The sequence below is a fragment of the Bos grunniens genome, chromosome 7 (assembly GCF_055505025.1).
Source record: "Bos grunniens cultivar Pamir isolate PY7600 chromosome 7, Bosgru_T2T1.0, whole genome shotgun sequence".
Classification (NCBI taxonomy): domain Eukaryota; kingdom Metazoa; phylum Chordata; class Mammalia; order Artiodactyla; family Bovidae; genus Bos; species Bos grunniens.
The window spans coordinates 80830561-80853556 of NC_141171.1; the positions used below are offsets into that span (position 1 = coordinate 80830561).

The 22996-nt window shown below is 39.0% G+C and overlaps 1 protein-coding gene across 7 annotated transcripts in view; it reads left to right on the top strand.

Annotated features, from left to right (window-relative positions):
- The window catches only part of MSH3 (mutS homolog 3), a 183182-nt gene that overhangs the window by 42086 nt on the left and 118100 nt on the right, over window positions 1–22996 (top strand). For all 7 annotated transcript variants that reach the window (XR_015168006.1, XR_015168007.1, XR_015168008.1 and 4 more), the window contains 4 exons: window positions 5683–5795; window positions 9701–9815; window positions 15378–15462; window positions 18070–18179. Coding sequence is in view for 4 of the 7 variants with exons in the window: in XM_086412793.1 (XP_086268919.1) it covers window positions 5683–5795; window positions 9701–9815; window positions 15378–15462; window positions 18070–18179 (423 nt within the window). In the remaining 3 variants the exon portion in view is untranslated. The remainder of the gene's footprint in view (window positions 1–5682; window positions 5796–9700; window positions 9816–15377; window positions 15463–18069; window positions 18180–22996) is intronic.

The following is a 22996-nucleotide window of genomic DNA, read 5'->3' on the forward strand; positions in this document are numbered from 1 at the left end:
CACATGTGGCCGGAAAAACCTATTCAGGCAGGCTAGAGGACTTCCAAGGGAGTTTGTAGGTTGAAACACTGTCACACCCAGGAATTATTAACTGGAGCTATAAGCTAACTCTTTTTTCAGAGAGGTAGTGGGGGACAGCCCCCCGTAAAGCCAGAGGTGTAGGTGAAAGCACAAAGCAGAAAGTAGGCAGACTCTGGTTTTGGGGGTAGATTGCTCGAGAATTTCCAGGGAGACTCCTGAGGCTTGATCCCGCCTTTGCGTATGCCAAGCCTCCTTCCTCATGACCTTTGCCAGAGGCGGAGCTCGCTCCCCGCATATCCATTTCTACCCTTTCTGAATGATTTAAAATTTTGTTCCTATTGGTAGTGTAGAAAGTTTTTCTATCTTGTAATCCAGTCTGAGGTTAATTTTCTTTAAATAGGTGAGTTTAACTCACATTTGTTGTCATGGCAGATATATGTGATATTAGCTTGCCGGTATTTAATTTTCTTTTTTAAATATCTTTCAAAGAATCTTTCACTGTGGTATGTTTTCCTTGCTGTTCTGCTGGGGTTATTCTGATATTTTTGTTCTAGTGGTTGTCTTTATAATTTGACATTATGCCCTTTGTCTTTTAAGAAAGTGGTGGCAGTTCCCTATTATGAGCAGTGATAAAATTAATGAATTTCATCCTAATATGGAGACAGCGTGACTATGTTACATGGTCTGTTTTATTTAATCTCAACCTCTATTGCATTCTGTTTTCAGAGGACAGAATTTAATCACTCAGCAAGCTTGGAACTCAGTCTGTATTGTTATTATCAGTAAATACACTGTCAGAAAAGGCCTTGAGTTTTCCTAGAGTAGATTATCAGCCTTTAACAAGGCTTTTTTTTTATATATAAAAATGATAGTTTCCAAAGTCAGCATAGATCATAAAATTGGTAAGCTGACATTTGGTCACAATTACATTATCAAAACCTTTGTAGGTAGTCTGTTACTCAACACCTGAAAATTACCAGTTTTATGTCCAAGTTGACTTTAAAAGTTCCTCGGTCTAAAGCTCCCCCTCTTTTTTAGTATGGACTCCGCTCTTGTTGAGAGTCTTATCACTGCTTAACTTTTCAAATACAGTATATCTGGCAACTGGCAGGCATGTAATACACAAAAAGGAATTTTTAAATTGGAAATCTTAAGACAGTCCAGCTTTGCCTACCCCGTGTGATGACTGAGACTCCTCGCATGTTGACAGTGGTCCTCCCATCCGGCCCAGAAGGGCAGTTGCCTCCCCAGGTCCCTGGAGGAGCATAGCTTCTGCGGCCTCTTTTCCATTCAGAAGGCTTCAACCCCTGGTCACAAACAGCTTCTTAAGAGGGTGGGAAGATGTTTTTTTGTTTCTGTTTTTTTAAAATCGTTTTTAAAGTCCTGTGTCAATTACTTGACCTTAGTTGACTTCCTTACTGGTTTTTTTGGTGCAAAGATACTGACTGCCCACCTCTAATAGAGCAGCTAAAACATGGACTGCCTTTGGAGATTTACATTTCCACTTCGTACTCTAGTCCTGTGATGGTCACCAGTATTTTTCATATAGATGAGTGTTTGTGGTTTGCACTTTGCCTGTGGATCACCCCCAAAATGCTGCTGAAAATACCCTCTCTCCCCCAGCTTCCTGCTGAATTCAGATTGAACACATTTGGAGTGTGGCACCTGTGCTTTTAATGTTTGTTGCTGGTGTTTTCCACCCGGGTATTTCCGCAGGCTGCAGTTTGAAGAAACCAAGATTGACAGTTCTCTGTTGAACATAGAAATTTTACTAATATCCAGTTTGACAAAATTCTCTGGCTGGATATTACTCTTTATGTATATAGTGTTTCAGGAAGGCTTTTGTTTTGAAGATACAGTGATTTGATTTTACCATAAAAAGAAAAAAATCTAGGAAACCACAGATTAGAGATTTCACATATAACTCCAACCAGTTTGTGGGGGGAAAAAAAATGTAGGAGGGTATTTAACATACAGATTGCAAAATGTTGAATTTAACACTCTTGTAATGCTTCCATGGAAAGCCTCAAAGATAACTGACAAGTCATTTTTTATCAGATTTAATGGGTTTCTAAATTCTTATCTGCTTCTCGAACAAAATGTTAATTAGAACAGTAATTGAGTTACCAGCTGCCTCGTGTGTTCACTCTAGGAACTTGTACAGAAACATTGTGGGACTCATGTAAGGTCACTCATTGCTCTTTGAGTGGCTAAATAACTTTGCAACAGGCTTCTAAAAATTCAGGTATTAAGGGTGTCTATAGGAAGATAAAAATTGACGAGAGATTTGCAAGAGTTAATCTGATACTCTCTGCATTGGATTAAGGTGGAAAAATCCTCTTCAGCACCACAGATGGGGGAAAATCCTCCCTTTAAGATTTCTTTCTGAAGCAGCTGATGCCTGTCTAGTTTTATAGTAGAACAGAAAAAGCCTTTGGAGCTAGGTATGCTGGCACAGACATTCTGGGGGAAAAAACCTAAGAAATCAAGTTTATAACTATTTAAGCAGTACAGAGCATCATTACAAGTATAATATATTCCAGGAATGCAGGGTTCATTCAGCATTAGAAAATATGAATAATATGAGGTTAAGTGAGAGGAAACCATATGATCATTTTAACACCTGTAAAAAGAATATTAGGTAAGATTCAGTAATCATTTATGACTAATTTTTTTCTTTTTGCAAAAACTGGGGAACTTACCAAGCCTTTGGCTAACAAGTCATTTACTCCAAAACCCACAGCAAATATCATACTTAAGAGCTGAAACTTTGGAAGCATTCCCATTAGCTTCAGTAAGAAACTAAGGATGCCTGTTGGCATTACCTTTGTTCAACGTAGCCCTGGAGGTCTTAGCTTGTAGTGTAATGAGATAGGAAAAAGAAATGAAAAATAGAAATTTTCCTCTTGTGGGTGATATTAATATATACACAGACAATATAAGAAAAAAGTGTTTAGTATAATTGCTGCATATAAGAATTTGGGTTCATGTACACCAATGATAAGCTTTTAATAAATATAATAGAAGAAAAGATTCCCTTCATAGTATTATTAATCTAAGAGTGAGTGCAACCAAAGGTACATATAATGTGGAGAAAATAATGGAACAATATTGTTAGATATAAAAGACATGAATAAGTAGAGATCTTATGCCATCTTTAACAGTGGGATCTCTTAATTTGTTAAGATATCATTTCTCTCTAAATTAGTTCATTGCAATCCAGTCAAAAGCCCAATAAGATTTTTGTAAAACTTGACAAAATGAACCTAAAATTTTAAAGAAAATCAGAAGCCCAGGAGTAATGAAGACAATCTTGAAAAACAAGGTGGAGGCCTTGCCACAGATATTGATACCAAGCCATGGAAATTACAGTACTATGGCCCTGATACAGAGGTAGACAAAAGATAGTAGAATAGGATAGAAGCTAGAAACAGTGTCACATATATACAGAAATGTGGGGGCAGCATCATAAATCAGTAGTAAAAGATGGAATGTTTTATAAATGGTGCTTGGTCATTAATTGATAATCATATGGAAAATAAAAGTGTATTTTCAACTTCACACCATCCCCCCAAATAAATTCGGATTAATTAAATTTGAATGACAAATCTTAAAAGTCTACTCAAATATAAGAAATAATTGAAAATATAAGAAGCATGTCTAGCTTTATGTACAAATCTTGGAAACATAGTACTGAGTACAAAAGCAAGTTGTAGAAGTGTATGTATAATAAAGTATTGCTTATGTGAGATTTAAAACATGAAACAATACAATGTATTGTGTAAAGATGATAAAATATGTTGTAAAATATAAAAACATACATGGTGGTGATATACACCAAGTTGATGGTAGCATTTACTTCTGAAGATGGTAGATGAATATGACTGAAGAGGGACGTGTGCTGGATACATCTGTATCTATAACTTTTTTAGATAAAAATATTCTAAAGTAACATGTGGCAAAATATTAACATCAAGTGAATGTCCAATAGTAAAGAAATGGTTGTATAAATTATGGCTTTTACATACTATCAGATATTTTTTTAGCCATTAGAAAGAATGAGTTGTATCTAGGTCACTTTATTTGGAGGCAATTCCAAGAGTTATTGCTTAGTAGAGAAAACAAGATACAGGAAAGTTTATATAAAGTCGCTCCATTTTTATGAAATGGAGTATGTGTGAGTATATATGTATATGTATGTGTGTATGTGTGAGTATATATGTATGTGACCATATGAACATGAGAAAAATGAGAAAGGATTCCTCCTAGGCTGTTACCATGGCTTGGGAGTGAGGTGATTAGGACAGGAGAAGAGGGAGGGGAAGGGGGAAAAGCAAAATAGGAAATGGATGAGAGTGTACTAGCAGCATGGATGATGATTTGATGATTTTGTTTATGTAATCAGATGAGCATATACACATACATGCATAGTTTTAAAGAAATCTTCAGTTCAGTTCAGTCGCTCAGTCGTGTCCGACTCCTTGCGACCCCATGAATTGCAGCACGCCAGGCCTCCCTGTCCATCACCAACTCCCGGAGTTCACCCAAACCCACGTCCATCGAGTTGGTGATGCCATCCAGCCATCTCATTCTCTGTCATCCTGCCCCCAGTCCCTCCCAGCATCAGAGTCTTTTCCGATGAGTCAACTCTTCACATCAGGTGGCCAAAGTACTGGAGTTTCAGCTTTAGCATCATTCCTTCCAAAGAACACCCAGGACTGATCTCCTTTAGAATGGACTGGTTGGATCTCCTTGCAGTCCAAGGGACTTTCAAGAGTCTTCTCCAACACCACAATTCAAAAGCATCAATTCTTCACGGCTCAGCTTTCTTCACAGTCCAACTCTCACATCCATACATGACCACTGGAAAAACCATAGCCTTGACTAGACAGACCTTTGTTGGCAAAGTAATGTCTCTGCTTTTGAATATGCTGTCTAGGTTGGTCATAACTTTCCTTCCCAGGAGTAAGCGTCTTTTAATTTCATGGCTGCAGTCACCATCTGCAGTGATTTTGGAGCCCAAAAAAATAAAGTCTGACACTGTTTCCACTGTTTCCTCGTCTATTTCCCATGAAGTGATGGGACCAGATGCCATGATCTTAGTTTTCTGATGTTGAGCTTTAAGCCAACTTTTTCACTCTCCACTTTCACTTTCATCAAGAGGCTTTTTAAGTTCCTCTTTTAAGTAAAGAGTGGGAGTGGACCTAAGAGGAATTTACTATATTTGACTAGGGAGGCTCTGGTAGAAGAAATGGACTTAGCACAGAGCCAACCAGACAAAGATGCCTTTTCGAGGAAAGAAATACTCAGTGATGTGTTCTCTTGTTAGTGGGTTTACACAAATGATGCAGTTAAATTGATTGCTTTTCCGTTTTTCTCTCTTTGGTGTTTATTAAAGTAACTGTAATTTTAATAAGTTCTTGATAATAGTATGTTTAGAGTGCTCACTATGTGGAGGTGATATAAAATACCAGTAGTTAAAGTAATAGTGTTTTATTAAATATAGACTTTTGACAGGGAAACCTTAGATCTTTTTTTTTTTTTTTTCATCTTGGGAAAAAATAATGAATGAGTATTTATTTTGGTCAGGTCAGGGCCTGAATACAGATCTTTCAAGATTATGTATAATTATTTTTTAAATTTTCGTTTTTTTTCTTTCAGTGTGCGGGATGATAGAATTCGAGTAGAAAGGATGAAGAATGTGTATTTTGAATACAGCCATGCTTTCCAAGAGGTTACAGAATTTTATGCAAAAGATGTAGTCGACATTAAAGGTAAATATTTTATACGTGTTAGCCATATGTCTGCAAATGTAACTGAGTTGGGATCTGGATAAAAGTGCACATTTGACTTCAAGGCTAGTGAAAGCTAGGTAGTTATTGATAAACGACTGGAAGAAGCAGAGGAAAGCATTCACTGTTCTTACACTTATCAGATGGATTACTGCAGTTGCTTTTTGTAGTTGTGACCATTTTAGTAATGTGGTGTTTTTGACATATTCATGGAGTGTGACAAGTTAATTACTGAGTCATCTTCCTTCTTTCTTCCCTCAAAAGGTGGCCATGATTTTCCTTGCAGTTTTATAAAATGTGTGGAGAAATGTCCTAAGGAAGGCTAGCACTTCTAAAAATTAATGCCCAGAATTAAAATACCAGAACATTGTTGACAGGGTCTTAATAGGTTGAATCCATTATTTGTCTGATTCACGTTTCCTCAGCTGAGTGTCTGTTTGATCTGGCCTGCACCCCTCATTCTTGCCAGTCCAGCTTATGTTAAGATCCGTTTTTATCCTGTTGCAAAGCTTTCACCCTTGGACCAACCTCCCCCAGCTCCCTCTTAGGCATCAGTGTCTTATGGCATTTTCCCCCCATTCTTTTTAATCTCATGGTGTCTTGGCCAATGCCAAGGAATCATCAAATTATGCTCAGCTAAAGACAGGACTAAGTCATGAAAATACATAAGCCACTCTTGGCATCCAGTTCACCTAGAATCACATAGGACAGAAAATCCAGTTTGCTGGCGCAGCACCATTTCTTTAGCGGGAGGAGTCCTCTCCATCTTTGCAGCAGTCCATAGAGCCACTGGGCGCTGAACTTCCCGGCATCCTCTAGTGACAACTCAGCTGCAAAGAAAGCAGGTGGATGCAGGGTCTGCCCTACAGGAAACCTTAGCTCTTGCTGGAATTTCTCCAAAGGACATACCAAGTTCAAAGAGTCAGTGTACTGAAGGAAGGCCAAAATTCTAGAATCAGGTAATTCCTCTCCTAGTCTGGATGCAATTTCCTGATTTCAGGCCATTTCCTCCATATGCAGTGCTGTCTCATAACACATTGGCATTCCATCTTTATAAGGTTTCCTGGGGAACAGAGCTGGGCAGTCAAAAGATGAAACTCTCAGTAGAAGAGAAAAGAGTTAATTCTTCATTTATACCTTGTTTTTACAAAAAGTTATGTTGAAAGTAATATACTTTATATTACAGATTTATAGACAGTGTCTTATAATTTTTTCTAAAGGTAGTAAATACCTACTGCAAAAAAAAAAATCAAAACATAGTTGTGTATAAGGAAAAAGGTAAAAGTCCCTCCTGTCAAATTCTTAAGAATTTTTTCATGTACAGGTATACACATGAACATGCATAATTCTTTATTTTTATTAAATATGACTTGGATTTATTATTTCAACTAATTTTTATTGAATGCCTATTAAAAGTATTGTTTATACTTTAAGAAATTAGACAAAAATTCCTGCCCTTCTGGAGTTTTTTAGTCTAGCGGGAGGAGGTGTACAATAAAATAGTGTTTGAAGGTGATGAGTTCTTTAGAGAAAGGCAGGGAAGGTCTTCCCTGGTAGCTCAGTGGTAAAGAACCCAGCTGCCAGTGCAGGTCCTACGGGTTTGATCCCTAGTCTGGGAAGATCCCACATGCCGCAGAGCACCTAAGCCCCTGCACCACAACCACTGAGCCTGTGCTCTAGACTCTGGGAGCCGCAACTACTAAGCCCACGTGCCTCAGCTGCTGCAGCCTACGCACCCTGGGCTCGTACTCAGCAACAAGAGAAGCCATCGTGGTTGAGAAGCCTGTGTGTCACAACTGGAGAGTAGCCCCTGCTTGCAGCAACTAGAGAAAAAGCCCGCGCAGCGGCGAAGACCCTGCACAGCCAAAAATAAATAAATGCACAGAGTTTAAAAAGAAGACAGACGGGGAAGAGGTGAATTTTTAAATGCAGTGGTGAAGGAAGACCGCACTGAGAAAATGGCAATTGAAAGAAGATGGAACAAAGATTAGAGGGGTTAAGGGGGAAAACCACATGGATGAGTGAAGATACAGTTTCTCAGGCAGAAACAACACTAAGTATAGCGTATTTAAGTGCCTGGTGTGTTTAAAGAATGTCAGGGAGCCTGGGTGCTGGTACAGAGTAACTAAGGAAGAGACTATTAGGAGGTAAGCTCAGAGATAAAAGGAGATGGAGAGCAGGTTTTTTAGGGAGTTTTAGATCCTTATGAACTTGAGCCACATCTCTCAGTGAGTTGAGAGATGTTGCAGGATTTGAAAGCAAAGTAATCTAATGATATGATGTACGTTTTCAAAAGGATTCCTCTGCCTGTTCTGTTAAGAATACCCTATTTCTGCTTTATTGACTATGCCAAAGCCTTTGACTGTGTGGATCACAATAAACTGTGGGAAATTCTGAAAGAGATGGGAATACCAGACCACCTAACCTGCCTCTTGAGAAATCTGTATGCAGGTCAGGAAGCAACAGTTAGAACTGGACATGGAACAACAGACTGGTTCCAGATCGGGAAAGGAGTACGTCAAGGCTGTATATTGTCACCCTCCTTATTTAACTTATATGCAGAGTACATCATGAGAAACTCTGGGCTGGAAGAAACACAAGCTGGAATCAAGATTGCCGGGAAAAATATCAATAACCTCAGATATGCAGATGACACCACCCTTATGACAGAAAGTGAAGAGGGACTAAAAAGCCTCTTGATGAAAGTGAAAGTGGAGAGTGAAAAAGTTGGCTTAAAGCTCAACATCAGAAAACTAAGATCATGGCATCTGGTCCCATCACTTCATGGGAAATAGACAAGGAAACAGTGGAAACAGTGTCAGACTTTATTTTTTTGGGCTCCAAAATCACTGCAGATGGTGACTGCAGCCATGAAATTAAAAGACGCTTACTCCTTGGAAGGAAAGTTATGTCCAACCTAGACATCATATTCAAAAGCAGAGACATTACTTTGCCAACAAAGGTCCATCTAGTCAAGGCTATGGTTTTTCCAGTGGTCATGTATGGATGTGAGAGTTGGACTGTGAAGAAGGCTGAGCGCCGAAGAATTGATGCTTTGGAACTGTGGTGTTGGAGAAGACTCTTGAAAGTCCCTTGGACTGCAAGGAGATCCAACCAGTCCACTCTGAAGGAGATCAGCCCTGGGATTTCTTTGGAAGGAATGATGCTAAAGCTGAAACTCCAGTACTTTGGCCACCTCATGCGAAGAGTTGTCTCATTGGAAAAGACTCTGATGCTGGGAGGGATAAGGGGCAGGAGGAGAAGGGGACGACAAAGGATGAGATGCCTGGATGGCATCACTGACTTGATGGACGTGAATCTGAGTGAACTCCGGGAGTTGGTGATGGACAGGGAGGCCTGGCGTGCTGCAATGCATGGGGTCGCAAAGAGTCGGACACGACTGAGCGACTGAACTGAACTAAACTGAACTGATAGGGCACAGGGAGTGGGAGACCAGATGGAAAGCTAATGGGAAAGTCCTTCCCAGTAGTAGGTGCATACCAATCTAGAGGTACTGGAATTTATCTATTAATTGATATTCAATTAGGTTTTCTGTAATTTTTTACTACTATGAAAGATTTTCAACTCATTTCCTTGTATACACATCTTTAACAAGCAGTTTGGAGTACTTCTGGGTCAAAGCAGATGAGCATTTTACACTTTGAAAATACTTGATCCCTTGCTTTTGAAAGAAGGTTCAATTCAGAAAATTGCCCTTTTTCATACTCTAGGTATTTATAATCTGTATTTTTCCAAAGGGTAATTTTAGGAGTTAAGTGTCTAAATGATTATTTCAATAATTATAAACAAAATTTTATTTCACTTAATGTTTGTTTTTAAATATGATGAATAATAATTTTAATGAAGGTATATATTCTGTTTTTTAGGTTCTCAAAGTTTTTCTGACATCATTAACTTGGAGAAGCCTGTGATTTGTTCTTTGGCTGCCATAATAAGATACCTCAAAGAGTTTAACTTGGAAAAGGTGCTTTCCAAACCCAAGTAAGTGGTTTCTGAAAAATTTTAAGAAGGGTAGGGTTATATTAAAAAACATTTCTTAAATTGAATTTGGTAAGTACTGTACTCAGTTACCTGCTCTTGATGGAATACTGTATTCTGGGGCAAGAGTGACTTGTGTGGTATTGTTACTGAGGAGTATTAAAAATGTTAGTTGACATAAAAAATTAATAGAAGGCTTAAGAATTGGGTCAGTTTGTATTTATGATTGCTATTGAATGTATTTTAGTGTTGAGTAAAGAACTGTGCTTTATATTAAAGCACAGTTAATTGACAAGTAGTATTAAGAAGGCGTATTTAAAAGCGTTCATAAAACTTCATCACCTTTCTTATTCTTGATTTCAGTCATAATTTCACAGACCATAAAGATGAAGATAAAGAGGACAGCCACTAACATAGACAGCTTTTTAAAAGAGTGATTAACTTTGTAGAGTTGAGAGATTTAAAAGCTGGCAATTGACCTTCGAAGAAAGTGCTAGCTTAAAAGCTAGTGGGAAAAAAAGGGTAACAGAATAATTTTCTTGCCTTTCCATATTCTATCTTTACTGGCCCCTTACCTTTGGCTCTGTGAAGAATTGTCCTGTATCATATTGATCCTGTAAGTAAGCTGCTTCCTCTTCTGCAGAGATGGAGTGGACAGATAGGAGCTGTCTCAGTAAAATATCATTTGGTACCAAGATTGGGAAGTCCTTGTCTTTGTGTATTTTAACCCCACCCAATGCACTTCTGAGACTTCTACCCAGTGTCCCAAGTATTTTGAGGTATTTCTATTTTCATTTGGAGAAGGCAAGGGCACCCTACTCCAGTACTCTTGCCTGGAGAATCCCATGGACGGAGGAGCCTGGGGTAGGCTGCAGTCCATGGGGTCGAGAAGAGTAGGACACGACTGAGTGACTTCACTTTCACTTTCCTGTATTGGAGAAGGAAATGGCAACCCACTCCAGTGTTCTTGCCTGGAGAATCCTAGGGATGGCGGAGCCTGGTGGGCTGCGTCCGTGGGGTCGCACAGAGTCGGACACGACTGAAGTGACTTGGCAGCAGCAGCAGCCATTCTCATTAGAGAACAAACTATACTAAGCCATGTGTGAACCCTGGTCCTTGTTCATCCTGCTGTTTCTTATGATCTCATGTGACGTCCTCCACAATTTAAGGATCAGGGCTTGGCCAAAGACTTGAGCGCACCCTTCTGCATCTCTCTGTGTGCGTCTCTGTCATCTCTGGCATTCGGTCTCACAGTTTCAACTTTCCTTGGTCTCTCCGAGACGTTAGTCCTAGTGTTTATCTCTTTTTGTTTTTCTTTCAGGCACCACAGTTCTATGCTGCCTGATGTTCAACTGCCTGAAAAACAATTTAAAATACACACACACACACACAATTATATGCATATGTGTATGTGTATATATGTGTGTGTGTGCACGCATATGTAATACAATGTGTCCAGTTTTCTAATTGTGGCTAAAGAGCAATGTTCATGCATTTAATCTTTTTATGAATGAAAGCAGGTGAGGTTCCATGATTAAATACCACACAAAAGCAACAGAAGAGGGAGATGTATAAAGTAACAGCAGCTTTCCTAAACAGTGTCTATGTCTTGAAACTTATGGAAAACAAATTTTCACTTAAAAATTAGCAGTGGGAAAAGAACAAAATTGAAAATCCCATATAAAATTATAATAGAAAAGAATGGGGAATAGGATAATATCCTTATAGAAAATAAATGCACACCAGAAAGACATGCTCACAGATGAAATAAAAACTATAACCTACTACTTCAAAATGAGCTAAACGACATTGAGGAAATGATGCTAAATGTGAAAGAACAAAGGAGAATAGATGAGAAATAGGAAGGCTTTGAAATGAGATGATAAGACTTAAGAATGAACTATATGTCCAGAAAAGATCAATTTAGGAATAAAGAGTAAACTAGAAGGAACACAAAAGAATATAAATATAACACTGATACTGAAAACCGATTAACATGGCAAGCCAGATGAGACATTTATCCTTAGAAAACCCTACTTCAAGCTTGACTCTTGACTGGCATCCGGGACTTGCATTTGGGGCCAATCTCCAGCATTTTCTGGTAAGAATGACTCCCTGTGCCTAAACCATTTCTGAAGGCAGTATGGTTTATATTGGACAACTACTTACTTTCTGAGAGCTGTAAGTTTGGCACCTGCTCAGGAGCAGGTACCTTTGTAAAAACAGCCCCCCAGTGAAAAATCCGGAGAAGGCAATGGCACCCCACTCCAGTACTCTTGCCTGGAGAATCCCGTGGATGGAGGAGCCTGGTAGGCTGCAGTCCATGGGGTCGCTAGAGTCGGACACGACTGAGCGACTTCACTTTCACGCATTGGAGAAGGAAATGGCAACCCACTCCAATGTTCTTGCGTGGAGAATCCCAGGGATGGCGGAGCCTGGTGGGCTGCCATCTCTGGGGTCGCACAGAGTCGGACACAACTGAAGCGACATAGCAGCAGCAGCAGCAGCAGTGAAAAATCCTGGGTGCTGAGTCTCTAATGAGCTTCTCTGGTAAATATTTCACATATATTGCCACAACTCACTCTGGGGTAGGTAAGTGCATCCTGTGTATTTCTGCCAAGGAGGACTCTTGGAAGCTTGCCCTTGGTTTCCTCCAGGCTTTGCCTTGTGTACCTTTTCGCTTTTCTGATTTTGCTTTATATCCTTTCACTGCAATAAATCATAGCTATATGAACTGTATGCTGAGTACTGTGTATTCTCCTAGTGAATCCTTGGAGATCTGTAGGTCATCTTTCTTACTATTTTCTTCTCTAATATGCTTACTGGCAGTAGTTAGGAATGCAAAGATATTCATTTTAATTGCAAATAAATTAGAAGTGAATTTACAATAAAACTGAATTTTTGTAATATGATATAATTTCTAAGTTAACAATCAAAAGTTAGACTAATAGTGAATGTATGAACTCTGAAAACTATATAGAGAATTATTTTATACTATGGATTTCATATGTAAGATGGTGCATATGGTAGGTTTTTTTTTTTCTGTTTTCATTTTCAAATAATGTTAACAGTATTTAAATAGAATCTTTGTAAGGGATTGATCTTTCACATAAGGTCTGCACCTTTGCTGCCTTTGTCTGAATCAGAAAGATTGGTTTTCATTTTTTTAAAAGTTGAAATAGGAGTGATGTGGAATCCTAAACTTCTTTGGCAATTTTTAGCAGGAATGTTTTTCTCCCATTATAAAACTTGATGTACATATACATCCTATGTATTATTGTTGTCCAAAATATTAATGAAGTATTTTCCCATGTTACTTGGAAGATTTCTGTCGAAGTTCACACAGTGTGAATGCTAGCCAGGCCTTGTTTATAAGGTTTATTTCAAAGCATATCAAATTTGGTTTCTTCCAAAAGGATAAATAATTTAGAGTTGCTTAATCAGTGATCATTCCTGATCACTAGGGAATGCTGGCAGATACAACCCTGAGTTCAAAAATATATATATAATTCCTATCGAAAATAGGCACCAACAGAGGAAATTTCTTTTGTATTTGTAAGGAAGAGTCACAACTCCAGAGTACTTTATCATCCAAACATGGGAAACCTGAAAGCAGAGTTAGTTCTTTTAGTTGTTTGGTAATTATTGTGCCATAGGAATTGGTTTAACTTAATATTCCTAGTGGTCGATCTCTTTTATTAAGATCAGTGCAGATGTCAGTGCTGCTGGATTGTGGGTTCTTGATGCCAGCTAAGCATTCCCAGTGTCTGAGAATGATTAACATTTTATTGACAGGGGCATTTTTGTCGAAACTCATGCCCGTGGCATTAATACATCTCTGGTCAATAATATGTTAAGGTACTCAAGTGTTCATTAATCACCCCTAGGATGTAGTTTAAACCTGTCGGGAGAGGGGAAAGTAAATGACTTTATTTAAACTTATGAGACCTGGTTGGATACCAACTCAGAGGCCAGGCTAGCAGTACTTTCAACTGTTTTTCACCATGAAGGAGTATGAACATCTGTCATTTGTACAGCAAATCACTGCCCAATTGTTTCTTCCTAAAAATAATGTTTTACATTTTATTATTGTCTCTGGATGTTTCACATATATTTCTGGGCTTTATGACTCAAAGGAAAACAAAGAGACCCAAACTGGCCTCCCCATCGAAAGATGACAGACCTTTGCTGAGCATCTGCTTTCTGCTAGGCTCTGCAGGTGCTGCAAAATGTGTAAGGCATGAATAACCCATGCCTCCACAGAGCTTAGATCTATTAATAAGGATCACCGAAGAACATAAATTTCCATAATGCAAGGCAGATTAACAGTTACAAGAAGAAGAGATTGGCCGCACACACCTGCTATCAGTGTTGGAGTTGCTTCCCTCTGAAAATCTATAACAAGTTGTCTTTTGGAAGCTAGGTAAACCTGTCACAGGTATATTACACTGCCACAGGACAATGTTCAGTCACTAGGTAGTGTTCCTAATATGCAGCAAGTTATTTCTTTTTCAGGGCTCTGGGTCTTTGTTGTGGAAGTCATCTAGAAGTTAAGGCATCTCTCAATGAACACTGGCTCCTTGGCCTTGATTCTAGGCTCTAGATTCCTAGATGAAGGCTTTCTTCCATCACTGGCTTGGGAAACTGGATTTTATTTCTCTTATTAGGGCCATGATGAGTGGGATTGGTTTTATGATGCAAACATTCATGCTTCCCCTCCAAATAGCTTAGTGACCTGCTGTTATTTTCCTTGCTTTGAAAAATGATCCATCAAGTCTGTAAGTGCTGTGGATAGAAATGTCAAAGGACTGATTTATAAAGGAAATTAATTATTGAATTAGTAATGCATTGATTAATATGTTTTTTAACATGAAAGACTAACAAGGATGCAGTTTGAATCGTGCATGCATTTAGTAATCACATTGAACTCAATACTCAAGCTTATTTGAAATTTACTGAGCTTTTAGTCTAGTTTGGGGTACTTGGAGGGGCATAAGGAAAATGTGAATTCTTTGAACTTAAATAATTTCTACTTTTTCAGTTTAGACTCTACTAAAACATTAGCCACATGAATGTGTGGTCTTGATTATAGAATAAATAACATTTGCACGTATCAGAATGTTGATTAAAAGTTTTTAAAGTGTTTATCAAGATGATCTCATGCCAAAGAAGAGGGAGGACATTTTAAAGCATCTTGACATATTTTTCTAGCAAATTGCATAGCTTTTCCTGAAGAGACCCCCCACTTGCTTTCCTGATACTAAAAGACTATGCTTGATTCTATTACTGGAAATTAAAAAACTAAAAAGCTGTTAATACCATTACTTCCCTTGTTTTAGTTTTTGGTGTGAGAATGGCTGTCCTTTCACATCAGTTTACCTAAAAGCACCAGCACTGGTGGAAGACAATCTTTTAATGAATATTCTTCTGGCTTTTTTTGGTTTGATTTCCTATCAGAGGGCTAAAACTTTTGTTGTAATGTTACTGGAATATTTGTAACCACTGAATTTGTTTTTCTGTTTCTTTATGCACTTGCCTCATGGCTTTTATTTCATTCCTTTACAGGAATTTTAAACAGTTGTCAGGTGAAATGGAATTTATGACAATTAATGGAACAACATTAAGGAACCTGGAAATCCTTCAGAATCAGGTCAGGCAAACATAAGGGCTATTTGATTCAAAATGGTTTTGAAAAGAAATTTGGGATGAAGCAGCAGTCTGTTCTTAGTGCAGGTGAAACAGTATTGTCTTCAGCCGGCTGGTCTGCCTCACATCTCTTGGTAATGGTACTGCTCACTTTTTGGAGAATCAAACACATGAAATACTTACTCGGGGATTACATTGGGAGCTTTAGAGCATGCTTTTTAATGATTGAAGCAATATGGCCGTCCTCATAATTTTTATATTAAATATTTCTTTGGAAAGGTATCATCTTTAGAAATTAATATACAGTGGATATTTTTGATCTGCTTGGTTATGTTTTTCTACATATGTTTGTTTTCTATATAACTTTTTGTTAAAATGTCTGTAGCCTTACTTCATTGTCCAGCATATAAAACAAGTTTCTCTGATACTCCGTTTAACTGTAAGATACATAATATTTCACTTCACAAACTTTCATCATTGCTTACTTGCCCTTTATTGATGAATGTGAAGGATAATGAAGATATTAAAATTGTTGCTTTCATTCATTAAATTATCACTTGAAAGTGTGAGCTACTATATTGTAAAAATAATGTTATTATAACATAAAGTCACAAAAATATAAGGTAGTTCCGAGTCATTTGAGTAAGTAGAAAGAGCTGAACCATCTGCTGTGAATCACTGCTATTGCTGTGAATTAAAGTAAATGCTGAATTAGTCAGTCTCATGACTCTTGGATTTGTTTATTACTGTCTAATTTCTCTCATTCAGGTTTCTCCCTTTGCCAGGCTGTCCTTATGTACTGCAGTCAGCCTTCCTGTTATGCATGAGCATTTTTATCATATCGTTCTGTTATTTGGAAGTTGAGCATCTTTCCCACAAGTCTTTCTCTTCAACGCTATATACATCCCCAAGACAGGAAACAAGTGGTAGGAGTAGAGCCCACAGTCAGAGCCTCCAGATGCAGCCCCAGCATTCCAAGATTTCCGTACTTCTTCCACATCCTTCCTGTTCAGGTCCTATCACAGTGGCGTCAGTTCCAAAATCAAAGTCCTAAGGCAAAAATCATCCATCCTCAAAATACCCTTTAAAAACCCCTTTCTCTATTAGGACTCGGGCGCTTGTAGAAGTGGAGGCTGAGAGTTAACATTTTCTGCTTGTCTTCGCACTTCAGCTTTCTTCTCCTTTCCATGGATCAGTGGAAAAGGGTCATGAGGAGGGGTCTGAGTAGCAGAGAGAGCAAAGGTGTAACAGGCCTCCGTCTCCCCGACCTGTCCCTCTCCCATCTGAGTGTGCTTCTCCAGTGCTCTGCGCTCTTCCTGGGACCCTTCACTGTGGTCCCAGCAGTTGGGCTTTTGTCTCAGGATGGGATGGTGCAGTCACCTATGTGGATTCCCCTCATAGGTCAGCTCTGCGTGCCCAGCTCGTCGTCAGGGAACTTTCCATGACCACTGTTGTTCCCATGCTCTGCTTTAAACTCCCGAGGTCTGGAGAGGTTGTAGCACACCTTTTATAGTTGCCTTCTGCCAGATGACATCGTGTCCTCATTGGGAGTCTTTCCTCCCACACTTGGATATAAGAGCCCTGAGGGAGGGACTGTGTCTTAATATACCTTTGGCAGTCATTCTACTGAGCACACGGGAGGTGTCCTATAAGTACCTGTTTGTTGATATGAAGGAAAAGGAAAAGGCAAAAACAAATTCAGATGAAAATTGTAACTCTGTGTTCCAAATTAAACAAACCTATTAATAGACATTTTGTGTTACAGTGAAACCTTGGTTAAAATTAAATACAATCTCTAGTTAATTGTAAATTTTTTCAATGGTTTAAAGTAGCAAAGCATAGATAAATTTTTGCTAAGGATTTAACAAGACAGGCTAAAATCAAACCCTCCAGGGTACAGTCCTAGGGTGCAGTGCACGTTCACGTCTTTCCTTAAGAGAAAGTGTTGTCATGAGATTATCTGTCTTTAGAATGTCAACTCTTAGGTAGTGGGAGATACTGAATTGCCAAAGGAACATGAAATTATTTTCACTGTGCTTTCCTAAGCCAGGAAAGGATGCAGTTATATTTTTAAGGTGTTCAGGACAGATGTTTTAAAAGAGACTTCTCAGTAATTTATTGTTAGTTAAAAACTACACATAAAGTGTATCTTTCTTATGCAAAATGTCATTACTTTGTGTGTGTTTATTTGGATGTGTGTGTGTGTGCGTGTGTGCTGAGTTGCTTCAGGTGTGTCCGACTCTTTGCAACCCTGTGGATCTTAGCGCACCAGCCTCCTCTGTCCATGGGATTCTCCAGGCAAAAATACGGGAGTGGGTTGCCGTACCCTCCTCCAGAGGATCTTCCTGACCCAGGGATTGAACCTGTGTCTTTTCCATCTCCTACATTGGCAGGCAGGGTCTTTACCACTAGCGCCTCCTGGGAAACAGAATGTGTGTATATTTGTATGTATATATATATATACATTGAACACCTGTTTTGAGCATAAAAGCTAAGCATGTGTAAGATTATAATTGGGGAATATGGAATAATTAGGGCACATGAACAACTGGCAATTTGGGTCCAAATACCATCATTGAGTTAATAAAACGTGCTTTCTGGTCTTTTTTAGACTGATATGAAAACCAAAGGAAGTTTATTTTGGGTTTTAGACCATACTAAAACTTCATTTGGGAGACGCAAGTTAAAGAAGTGGGTGACCCAGCCACTCCTTAAATTAAGGTAAAAGGAATTCTTTTTTGTGTTTCATCTAAATTATATAAAGTTATGAAATTAAAGGTACATCAGCCTCCTTAAAACCAAGGTCACCATGGTTTATAAGAACACCATTTTCAATTGGGGAAGATTTCACTTTGTAGCTAGTGATACACTATCCAATATCATAAGGATTTTTTCCTTGTTCCCAAGAATGAGTCTTTGCAGTTGAAAGACATGGGATCTACCTGGGGAGAGTGAGGTAATCAGTTGGTTTGGGTCATCAGTAGCATAGGGTGTAGGGAGAGAGGGGCTGGGAAGATGGGGCACTGCCTTTGTTGAGGGCTTTGCAGGCTGGGCTGAGGAGCTAGTAGCCAGAGGCAGTTAATCCAGTGGTTCTGCACACGGGAGTGCTGGATCAGAGCTGGTGGGTGTAGGGGGATGGAGAAAGTAGTGACGGGTGGGGACAAGTTAGCAAGTTCACGGAGAGGTTCTGAGAACCTGAGCTAGAGAAGGAGCGTAGGAATCTGAAAGAGGGCTTCTGTGTGAGATGTTTAAGAGAGAAGAATGAGTAAACTAGGAGAGCTTTCAGGAAAGGTAGGTGAGTCTGGTGCCTAAGCATAGTGGTCTCCAAGCTTGTCTGCACATTGAAGTCATCTGGGAAGCTCCAAAAACTTATACCTGTATTCTGCCACCACATATTGTGACTTATTAGTGTGGCCTGGGAGTTGGAATTTTTAAAAGCTCCCTAGATAATTCTGACACGCAGATAGATTTGGGAGCTGTGACCTGTGCCTCTCACTTAGTAGGAGTCCCAGTAATGTTGACTGAATGACTGAATGCTGTTACCTACTGTGCTTTTGCTCTGTCCCAGTATTTAATATTCAAATCATCTTCTGAGGTAGATCCTTGAGATGAGTAAAGAGATTCAGAGAGTTTCAATAACTTGCTCAACATTTCACAACTGGGTAGACCATAAAGGTAAGATCAGCATTGACTCCATCCTGAACAGCTTCCCATATGGACTGAGCAGAGAGGGGGTGGTGCTGGTGTTATATGAGTGTGAGTCAGTCTCACTAAGGCCATAGCCCGTCAGCCCCGGCACACCGCGTTCTCACCTTTGCAGTAGTACAATACCTTCTCACAGGCTGCTGTAAGGAACAGAATAAGACAGTAATCCTAACTGCCATGTTTGAGCTCCTTATCATACAGCAAGCACTGTGCCAGGGGCTTTATGTGCATCGTCTCTTTTAAACTGCACAGTGGCCTCACTCATGGCTGCATTTTATGCTGGCTTGGTAAATAGCCATCTTTGGCAAAGGATAGCAGATGTCACTGTTGGTCATAGGCTTTAAAATACTGTTTTGATGATGATAATTACTAAATCATTTCAGGTTTTAGTGGGTTATTATGATTTCTTTTCTTGACCATAAAGACCTTCAGGTAGTGAAAACTGACTTAGGTAAAGATGAAACTCTGAAAATGGAAGTCTCTGCTTTGGACCAGCATTTGTATGAGATAAAGATGCCTCATGGAACAAGAGCAGGCAGTCTGTGGACAGCAGTGTAAGAAGCATTGCCTGCTGGCTGATGGAAAGGCATCTGTCTAAGCAGCCACACCGTTCTTACTATTTTTTTTTTTTTGATTGGTTGAAATATTCAGCAGAAACAGACTTACTAGCAGACTTTTTCATGTAAATGAAAATTTTTATTTCTGTTGTTAAACTTGTTTTGTATAAAGAGGATTAATTTGAGATGAATTCAGTAGACCATATTGTATGTTCCTTGTGGGTTGATCATATTCTTCCTGGGATCCTCCCTGCCCAGAAAGGCTGAGAGAAAGCACTCCATGCGTTGAGCTCCAGTGCTTTCAAGTGTGAACATTAGACCATTCTAAAGCGTATATAGCTGAAAACAAGCACACAAAGCTTCTTCTTTTGCCCTTTTTATTTTAGGTCATAGTTTTAAAACTTTAAGCTCTCTAATCAATTAAAACTGACTTCAGAAGAATTCCAGTTAAATCTTAATTGCACTTGCAACCTGTTCCAAATACCTAGAGAAAATCTTGAGCTGATTAGTCAGTTGTTCAGCTGTATAGTCGTTGTTGTTTTAATGCTGACATTAGGTGCCATGCTGATCATGTCAGTTGTTTATCCAGGCAAATATTCTGTCTCTGACATTGGCGACCAAAGGTTAATTTAGGGCTTAGTTTTCTTCTATCGTGAGATCATAGAAAAATTATTGGTGACAAGGGAATTCAGCACGATGTAAAGTGGGTTTCCCTAAGTTTTTCAAGAGCCCATTATTTGTCAGTCATCCATGAATTATCTTAAATCTCTTTATATTTTTATAAATATATATATATTTTATATTTTTAGTCTATTTTAATTCCCAGTGCAATCACAGTTCATAAATTCAGGACCAGATGTTTCAAGTTTCAGAGGATTTTCCACTCCCACTACTTTTTATTCCGCAAAATGACTTCTTTGGTGCAGGATTTTCTAGTGACTTTCTAGAAAGTATAAATGGCTTTGACCCTATTCTTATTGACTGATCAAAGAATTCACTTGGGTTATTGAGATCAGATTTTACTCTATTGAAACCACATCGGCCTGTATAAATAGGTTATGCTTCTTATGTGTTATGACTTATGCTTTTTATCAGTTCTCTAATTTAGGCAGGAAGCTTCTTCAGTGTAGGTCTCTGGTTTCTTATAAATGAATGTCATGTTGGTAAGCCATTATTCCTAAGACCTTTTAAAATTAAATAAATTATATTGAATTTATTTTTTCAAGGTCTGGTCTTTGAATTTTTTCTGTTTCTTTTAGTTGATAAGTTGTGTCAATCTTATATACATATATATATACCATATGTACCTTATTGGTTTTGTCCACAAATCCCCAAATGCAAATTCTGCTTGTAAATACAGTAATGATTGGGCAGGTAGGAGCAGGGGAAAGAAAACTTTGAGAAGTGTGGCATGAGTCTCTTAAGTGATATTTTAGGCAAAAGATTAGTTTCTAAGGCAGATCTGGTCGTAATAGAAGTAGTACTAAAGATTCAGTAAAAACTTACTCTGTATTTTGAAATATTAACAAAAGTAAGTTCTGAGCTTTCTCCATGAGTACTTCTTTTTCTGTTATTGTTTAGTCACTTTATTGTGTCTGACTCTTTTGCAACCCCATGTACTGTAACCCACCAGGCTCCTCTCTCCGTGGGATTTTTCAGGCAAGGGTACTAGAGTGGGTTGCTATTTTCTTCTCCAGGGGATCTTCTTGACCCAGGGTTCAAACCTGCATCTCCTGCTTGGCAGGTGGACTCTTTACCACTGAGCCACCAGGGAAGCCCACCTCTTTTTGTGTTCCTGCACCTTATATGTTGTTGTTACCTGTGGTTCTCTTCTGGGGCGTCTTCTCACTTTCAGCACTGCTTAGGGTCTTACCTGTGGCCGTGGCATCTCCTGTAACTTCATATGCTGATGGCTTGGTCACCATCATCTCCCCCAGTTCCAGACCCACACATCCGCGAGCACATTTCTGCCTCAGGAAACGTTCCACATGAGTTGCAAAAGAAATTGGAAATAACATTATTTCCTTCAGTGAGAGAGTGATCTCTTGGAAATGCAGCTCTCGTGTGTGAGTGCATGCCCATACAGGTATGCATATACACTTACAGAACAGCAGAGTATTGACCACAAAAGGAACCTGAGAAATCAGTTTCTCCACTCTTAGTGGAGGAATTATTTTGACCAATGATGAAAATAGTCTCTCTGTAAGAAGTAGTATTATATCACCTTGCCTTTTTGTAAAATCACTTTTTATGAAAGACTCTCAGATGAAAGCCTTTTTGTAAAGACTTTGTTTATCAAGAAGGCTAAGTATCTCCACCCGTCTGGTCTTGCCCTTCTCTGTTCCTGTCTGCACTACCCAAAGATGATTGAAAAAACAATGTGTCTCTGATTATGTTTTGCTCTCCACTATTTACAGTTCTCACAACACACTGAGGTGTAATTTATTTCTGGACCTTTGTACAGTCTGTTCCCTTTTTCTAAAATGGAAACTACTCATTTCTGTTTCCCTCTTAATTTCCTGGCTGCTTCTTCAAAGTTTCCTTTGCTCTCTGTTCATCTCTGTATTTTTTTTTTTTTAATTTGTTTCTTAAAGATTTTCTCTCTCTCTTTTTTTTAAATATGGACCTTTTCCAAAGTCTTTATTAAACTTATTACAATATTGTTTCTGTTTTATGTTTTGGCCCCTTTTGCCTGTGAGGCATGTGGGATTCCAGCTCCCTGACCAGGGATCGAACCCGCACCACCTGCATTGGAAGTCGAAGTCTTAACCACTGGACTGCCAGGGAAGTCCCTTTCTCTGTGTCTTTAAATGTTGGAGTTCTGAGGCCTGAATCTTAGGAGCTCCATTTTCTTCCTTCCCTTATCCTTCCTTCCCCTCCTCTCTCCAATGAACTTACCTAAACCAATGACCCTAAATATCAAAATGTCAGTGATTCTCAAATTTATGTCTTTTGTTCTTACCCTGCTCTATTCTCCAGGCTTATATATTCAACTTAGACTCCTAACCACATAGGTGTATCACAAGCATCTCAAGCTTAACATATTTAACCCTATTCCTCCTTCTGGTTTCCCTGTTCTAGGAACCAGCTGCTCTACCTCATGAGGTTCTTGGGCCAGAAGCCTGGGAGTTACTCTGGATGCTTCCTTTTGACAACCACATCCAATCTAAGTCCTTTTGCTTTTATCTCTAAAATATATCCATAGTCTGTGTGTGTCTTGCCATCTTGACCACCATCGCCCTGGTCTAAATTCTCAGTAGCTCCCACTTGGGACTG